At 59.4% G+C, this 7,911-nt stretch overlaps 1 protein-coding gene across 1 annotated transcript; it reads right to left on the minus strand.

Moving 5' to 3' along the window:
- Positions 1–3,132: 3,132 nt before the first annotated feature.
- DUSP2 (dual specificity phosphatase 2) lies at positions 3,133–5,450 on the minus strand. Its single transcript, XM_042930266.1, has 4 exons — positions 4,975–5,450; positions 4,756–4,877; positions 4,109–4,328; positions 3,133–4,006 (listed from the first exon to the last, which is right to left on the minus strand). Exons 1-4 carry the CDS (start codon positions 5,360–5,362, stop codon positions 3,792–3,794), a joined length of 945 nt encoding a protein of 314 aa, XP_042786200.1. The 5' UTR covers positions 5,363–5,450; the 3' UTR covers positions 3,133–3,791.
- Between the last annotated feature and the right edge of the window lie 2,461 nt (positions 5,451–7,911).

Genomic DNA, 7,911 nt, shown 5'->3' on the forward strand with positions numbered 1-7,911 from the left:
GCATTTATCCCCATTTCGCAGGTCCAGAAACTAAGGCTCCTTACCCATCTCCCTCCTCCTCTCTGCTCCTTGGCCTCTGAAGAAGCCCATTCTCAGAGCTTGGTCGCCAAGGGTCCCACCTGGATTTAAATCCTGGAGGTGAGGGATTTGGGGACCTCCCCAGCCAGTGCCCAGTGAAAAGAAGCAACAGAGACGAGGCAAGGTCACCGGCTGCGTCCACAAGTGCCTCTCCACATCCTGCCGTGCCTAGAACCCAGCATTTCTCAAAAGACAGGAGTCAGAATCACAGGGAGAACAGACAGGTGCCCCTGGTGCCCGGACACAGTATTAATGTGTGTAAAAATGCATGGAGCTGGCCGCTTCGGATGAGTGCTTTGTAAAACAATCGTAATAAGAATCGCCCTGCTTGGGTAGAGCAACAGATTCTCAGTTGAGAGATACAGTTTGACTTGAGGACATTACGCTAAGCAAAATAAGCCATTCACCGCAGGGAAAATATGGTATGATTCTGCTTATGAAGTATACAGTCAGGTTCAGAGACAGAAAGAGTGGTGGCTGCCAGGGCCTGGGGGAAAAGAGAAAATGGGGAGTGGTTGTTTAATGGGTACAGAGTTTCAGCTTTGCAAGATGGGAAAGTTCTGGAGACCTTGAATATGCTCAACATTACCGTACACTTAGAAATGGTAAAGATGATACATTTTATGTTATACACGAATGTATAATGTCTCTGCAGGGGATACATTCCAAGACCCCCAGTGGGTGCCTGAAATTGTGGATAATACAAACCCCTATATATAGTATTTTTTCCTATACAAACATACCTATGATAAACACTTAAATTACAAATTAGGCATAGTAGGGGCGCCTGGGTGGCTCAGTTGGTTAAGCGTCCGACTCTTGATCTCAGCTCGGGTCTTGATCTCAGGGTCGTTTCAGGCCCTGTGTTGGGCGCCATGCTGGATATAGTGCCTGGGAAGGAAGGAAGGAGGGAAGGAAGGAAGGAAGGGAGGAAGGAAGGAAGGAAGGAAGGAAGGAAGGAAGGAAGGAAGGAAGGAAGGAAGGAAAGGAAGGAAAGGAAGGAAGGAAGGAAGGAAGGAAGGAAGGAAGGAAGGAAGGAGGGAGGGAGGGAAGGAAGGAAGGAAGGAAGGGGTGCCTGGGTGGTTCTGTCGATTAAACATCCGACTCTTGATTTCAGCTCAGGTCATGTTCCAGGTTTGTGGGACTGAGCCCCCCGCATCAGGCTATGCACTGAGCATGAAACCTGCTCAAGATTCTTTCTCTCTCTCTCTCTCTCTACCCTCTCCCCGCCTCCCTCCCTCTGCCCGTCTCCCCTGCTCATGTTCTCTCTCTCTCTCAAATAAAAAAATATATATATTTAAAAAATAAATAAGAAGGAAGGAGGGGGAGAGACAGAAATGCCGTTTGTTTAGAAAACAAAAACACAGGCAAGGGAGGCTGGATGGGGAGGGTAGATGGAAGGGATGGGGTAGCGGTGAGGGTGGGGTGGGCAGCCACCAGTCCTGCTGTTTGTGAGACGTGACCGTGTGGTGGGAAGGCTCCCGTGACTCAGGGCCCCCCATGCTCTCCCCAACCCCCAATCCCAAGCTGAGCGGCTGGTGGCAGGTCCAAACGGAAGCCCCACTCAGGACCTAAGGAAGCCCGGATAGTAAGCCCGGCTCTGCCCAGCTCTCACCCACCCCTAGACGGCCGAGGGAGCAAGGCGCTGGGGGCGGGCTGTTCGTCCTTCACCCGGCCTTGTGGAACGAGTGCCCACGTGTGCCAGACCCCGGGCACAGAGGGCAGAGCAGACCACAGGCCCTGCCCTCATGAGCATCCAGCCCAGTGGAGACGCATACCTTCACACCCGCACGCCCGAAAACCTTCACCGACCATCCACCAACGTGTCCTGAGCACCTACTATGTGCAGGTGCTGAACTAAGCCCCTTAAACGGATTGACTTGTGTCATTCTCAAGACCACCCTAACTGCCAGGGGCTCCTAATAAAACCCCACTTTACAGATAAGGGAACTGAAATACAGCGAGCAAAGCTGGCTCCCTAACCGTCAAACTACACCCCTCAGGTGCACCCTGCCAGGCGCTCAGAATTTCCTAAGGAAGAGCCAGCACTCCGCGGGGATGACCCTTGAGCTGAGTTTGGAAAGGCAGAGTTAGATGACACTCCAAGCGGCCAGGAGCATCAGAGCGGAGGCTGAATGACACAGGGTGAGCTGTCCAAGAGCTGTCCTCAAGGGCCTCAGCACCCCTGCCCTCTGGCAAATCACAGTACCCGTTTCCAGCCGCCCCAGCATGCACCCCTCCACTTCTGGCTTGGCCTGGGCCCACGACTCATGCCTCCCCAGACAGCGTAGTCTCAAACCAGGCAAGTAACCAATATTCGGTCAAGGCATGCTACTTGAGTGGGTGGAAAGAACAACCAAGCCCATGCCTGGTGACGTGTTCTCCACACCAGACCCCGGGCCACATGACTTCTGGGGACAAGAAGGAACTCTGGAACAGGGGCTTCCGGGAGCCCCGGCACAAACGGGCATTCCGAGGCTTGGGGGCCCGGCCCGGGTGTGTGAGAGAAGAGGTGAGAGAGGCTGTGCTGCCCTCCTGTAGGGAAAAGGGGGCCCGGCCTAGCACACACACGTGCGTACGGCCACGGGAAGAGCCACACGCGTGGGCACACACACAGATACGTTCAAGTACACACGGCATGTAGGTGTGTGCGAGCCGAGAACAGACATCCACGCCCGTGGCAGCAGCCACATACATAGACCCGCACACGTACATATGCACCCACGTTCCAAAAAGGAAGGGGGGCCCGAGCCATGGACACATGGCCTTTTCCCCACAGGGTCCAAAGCCAGTCACAGGAATAAGGTTGGAGACCGTCTCCCTGAAACTGCCTCCTTCAGCTCTGGAGACAGACAGAGCTGGGCCAGGACACCCACACGGGGGGGCGGAGGTGGGGGGGCAGGGCCGAGGGGCTCCTCCTGCAGGTGAGGCCCCCCCACCAGCACCTTCTTCCTTCCACTTCTTGGATACTGCCGGCACGAGGAAAGGTGAGGTCTGATGAAACAGCGTCCGAGCATTTTCCCAGGCACTGACTTGAGACCGACGCTTGAGAAGTTGTTTTTTAAACAAAACAATATTTTATTGACGCATCCTCAATGTTCCGTATAAATATAAAGTGCTAAGTTTCCAACCCCCGCCCACAGGGCCGGGAGGAAGTGGGGGAGGGAGTGTTAAATGTCAGCTGAACACAAATAACTTTCCAGCGCCTGGCCAATACAGGCGTGAAACACTCACACACATACACACGTGCGCACACGCAAGCACAGAGGTCCGGACGCCCCAGACGCGTCACTTCCCCGACACCCAGCTCCCCAGGAGCTCAGGGCTCAGACTCCAGGCCTGTAGTGGAACCCCCCCCTCCCCGCCCCTGCAGACGGGGCTCCTGATTGTCACAGCTTGTTCCCTTAGAGCTCTCGGGCTGCCAAGGGCTCCAACACGGTGGTGGGACCAGTGGGAATCCATGGGTGTAGAGTCCAGTCAGTTTCTGCCAGAAGACGGAGGGGCGAGGGGAAGCAGACACGCCCTCCATTCTGGTCCCTCGGGATGAGGGCCAGCCCTCAAACCTAGCAGAAGAGCACCAGGTGAGAAAGTCCAGCATTCCCACATTCCCAGCACCACCAGCTGGGGGCTTTTCGAATTCCAGGGAAGGGGCAGCTTTCCCTGAACGGAGGGACCCGGTGGCCCTGGGGGAGCCAGCAAGGTGCGGCCCTGCCTCAGTGACATAGCACCTGCGTCTCAAACTGTAGCAGCTGCCCCATGAAACTGAAGTTGGGGGAGATGACTCCCCGGCGTTGCTTAACAAAGTCGAAGGCCTCGTCCAGCCTCACGCGGCGGCTCTGGATCAGGTAAGCCAGGCAGATGGTGGCGGAGCGTGAGATGCCCGCCTGGCAGTGTACGAGTACCCGGCCTCCAGCGTTCTTCACCGAGTCTGCAAAGGAGACGGGGAAGAGGAGGAGGGTCAGACAAGACGGCGGGCAGGGGAGCTGACAGGTGCCCCTTCAGGTCCCTGGGCTGAGGGCCCCCCTCTTACCAATGAAGCTGATGGCCTCCTGGAACCAGGCACTGATCTCCACCATCTGGTTGTCCTCCACCGGGATGCTCTTGTAGCGGAAAAGGCCCTCAAAGTGGTTGGGGCAGCTGGCGGAGACGTTGAGGACAGCTGTGATGCCACAAGCCTGCAGCCCCTGCAGGTCGGAGGAGTGGCTGCAGCTGCCCAGGAACAGGTAGGGTAAGATCTCCACGGGGCCGCCCTGCATGGGGAGGAGGAAGGGGGTGATGGCGAGGTCTTCTCAGCCCAGGCCTGGAGAGCCTGAACACCAGTGAGGGAAGAGAGGGCAGGCTGGCCTGGACAAGAGGAGCCCTCAGCCTATCCTGACCAGGATCACACTCAGGAATACGAGGACACAAGGGGACACACACAAACACGCACCTCCCCCATCAAGGCCCCAAATACACTTCAGGCACACAGATTCACGTGAGCAGCCCATATCATACACACATAGATGTGCTCCCATTTGCTGCGGACACACACACACACACACACACACACACACACGAATGTGGACATGGAGAGACTCCTGGCATCCACAAGTGGCGGCCTCTTTCCCCAGAGGTGCCTATCGGGCAAATACGGAGGTGGCGGGGAGAGCAGTGCACGGAGCCCTGATCTCAACTCACCTGGTCGTAAAAGGGAGCCCTGGCGTCAGAACGGCTGTTCTCGGCCCCAACAGGCGACATGGCCGGGGCGGGGGACTCGGAGCACAGATCGGGGCAGCAGGCCTGGAAGCCGTCGAAGCCGCCTGCAGGGAGGGAGAGGGCCGGTTAGCGGGGTGGGCCCGGCGGGGGCGGCGGGCTGGGAGCGTGGGCCGGGAGGGGGCCGGCGCGGGCGGCGCTCACCTCGCAGGAAGCAGACGGCCGTGGGCCCCGCGCGGGTCTCGGGCAGCAGCGCGGAGAGCAGCGCGTGTGCCGGGCCGTCGGGCGGGAGCGCGGCCACCGAGGCGCTGCCCTCGTCCAGCACCACGGCCCGCGCCAGCTCCCCGCGGGCCAGGCGCGCCCGCAGCGCACGGTCGGGCAGCAGGCAGGCGAGGGCGGCGGCGGGCGGGCCCCGCGCTCGGCGCCGCAGCAGCGCGTTCCAGGGCACGGGCCGCGCGTGGCGCACGTGGTGCCGACAGAAGGCCAAGAAGGGGCGACAGTCGAGCAGCAGCGTGCGCTCGGCCTCCCGCGGCTCCCGCAGCAGCGCGCCCAGCGCCGCGCAGTCCAGCTCGCGCGCCGCCTCCAGCCCCATAGCGACGGCCGTGGCTCTTCGGGCCCCTCTAACTGCGCTTCCTCTTCTCGTAATCCGGAGCGCTCCCGGACTCTCACGGCCTCCGCGCTGCCCGAAAGGAGCGTTCTGGGCGCCCTGGGCGGCGCCCTGGCTTAAGTACCCCTGGGCCGGCCTCCCGGGTCACCATACAAGGGCAGCAGGAAGGCGCCGGCGCCCGCCCCCGCGGCCCGCAGCTGGCGCGAGCTGGGCGGGCCCGGGGACGGGGCGGGCGGAGGGTGGGGGAGGAAGCCGGGACCAGCTGGGGAGGGAAGGCGTTTGCCAGGATCAGCGGGGCGCGAATGCCACCCGCCACTTCTGCGCCCAAGCCTGGAAGAACGCTCCCACCCCTTGAGCTGCTCCACACTGCTCAGTGCTTGGGAACTGGCTTCTCAGGTGCACATCCCCGTGCCCGGAGACTTCGGCGCCAGCGGTGCCCCTTGCCGAGCTTCCTCTGCCTTCTGCCTTTCTCTTCCAGGATCTTCCCTCTAGGAATTTGTTACCCAAAAAAATTGACATTGTGATGATTTTTACACTGAAGACTGGGAAGCCATGCTGAGATGGCCCTTTTCTAGTTAGAAATCTCGCACAGGAGAAACTTTATTTCCCCTTCTCCCTCCTCTCCCGCACTGCATGGCTGAGATCAGCACTCTGGGTCTTACAGCAGGTTAGTGGCCAGGCTAGCCCGGACCATTATCCTCTGGGCCCAAGACCCCTGGACATTGGCATGAGAAGGACCCCTGGACCTTCCAGGGGAAAGGCGGGGGGCCTATGATAAGTTTCCCGTTATGAGTGGGGCAAGGCTTCCCCTGGGGCCCAGGGAAACCCCAGGGGCCCGGGGCGAAGCACTTCCCCAAGTCACAGGCCTACTCGGAAGGGGAACTCTGGCTGACGTTGCTGGGCTCTCCCTGGGGCCTTGTGGGAATTTCAAGAGCCTCACCGAGGGGAAGAGGGAGAAGAACTACCAGAATCTGCCTCCTCCACCCCCTTACCACGCCCCCTGTCAACCCTTCCTAGGCTGTAGCAGGCCCCCTGGACAGCAGGGACCTTGGACTGGCACCAGAGCAAGACAGTGAGCATTGAGAATGGGGAGCTCAGCAACCTACATCCCTCTGCCTGCCCCCACCCCAGCCACAAGCCCAGGGACCGGATGTGGTGAGGCCCAGGTGTGGGGTGGGGCGGGGGTGGGGGGGGGAGTGTGGGGGGGTGGAGGATCTGGGCCCCTGGGTTGGGGGCAAGAAATTTTGGCCGCTGAACTCCAAAGCAGAGATGTTTAGGAGCTGCCCCCATTCCTGCCCCTAGCTGTGTGGGATTTCGGATCCCAACCCTTAGGCCCCCACTACTCAGTGCCCTGTGTAAGATCCTTCCAGCTCCCTTGCTGTTCCCTGTGTCCAGACTGTCTTGGAGGGCTGCAGCTAGGACCCGTGTCAACCCCCAAGCCCTCTACTTGGCTTATAAACTCTAAACTCCTCAAGATGGTGGGTCTACGTGTCTATAGATGTTGGAGCATGGTCTGTATGCACAGTGTTTGAGACCGTTTGTAGCTTATGTGTGCTGTGGGGAAGAGAGGATCCAGGGAACAGAAGCCCCACGGACTCCAGAGATTCTTGGAGCCAAGTCACTCTCTCATGCCTCAGTGTCCCCATCTGTAAGATGGGAGCTCGTAGTTCACCAGCTGTTCACCCACACCGGTTCCAAGGCCATGAGGTGACACCACCGCCTGGGCCCCTGCAGTGTCCTGTCCCTCCCTACAGGCCAGTCTGGAGGCTGAGGCGGCAAAGCCCACAACAGAGCCGGGGTGTCTGGGCCACAGATCCCAGAGGCTGATACAGGGCCCTTATCCTTGGCATCAGCCTGGCAAATGACTTAATGGCTGATTCCAGGGGCAAATTACAGAGCATGCAAAAGAATAGTCAGGTCCAGTCTTGCTAACCCGTGGGGCTGGCGTCACCTGCCACGCTGGGAGCCACGGCCTTCCAGCTCCTTGGGGAGGAGGAGAGAGAACTGGCCCGCTGAGATCCTGACTCAGGAGTGAAAATCAGCTCGATGGTGGGGGCTGCAGATCGCGGACTCCCATGCTGGGCTGTTGCCCTCCTTGGGAAAAACGGACTCGAAGTTCCACTCGGGAGTGGGAGTACATTATCAAAGGCTTGCTCTGGTGACACAGTCCCCGGGGCCCTGCCCAGCGCTCTGCCTGAGGTGGCTGGATATGTGTTGTCACCCCCTCGAAGCCACCTGCTGTGGGGCTGTCCCTTTTGCAGCTCTGGAACACAGACTCGAGGAGGCCTGACTTAGCACTGAAAGAGGAGCTTCTCTTTTGCCTCCTTCCCCCTCTTCCCAAACTGGGGTAACCCCCACCCCCAATAACAGGGTGAAAGCCCAAGGCCGGGGTAAGAAGAAAGGGAGAAGAAGACGCAAACCCACGTCCCACCCCCACTTCTGCTCTGACTAAAGAGCCCAGACCTTTGGTGAGTCATGGCAGGGGATGTCTTCCCTCCTCTGCCACCTCCTGAAGGAACACCGTCCCCCCTGGC

Source organism: Panthera leo, chromosome A3 (assembly GCF_018350215.1).
Source record: "Panthera leo isolate Ple1 chromosome A3, P.leo_Ple1_pat1.1, whole genome shotgun sequence".
Taxonomy (NCBI): domain Eukaryota; kingdom Metazoa; phylum Chordata; class Mammalia; order Carnivora; family Felidae; genus Panthera; species Panthera leo.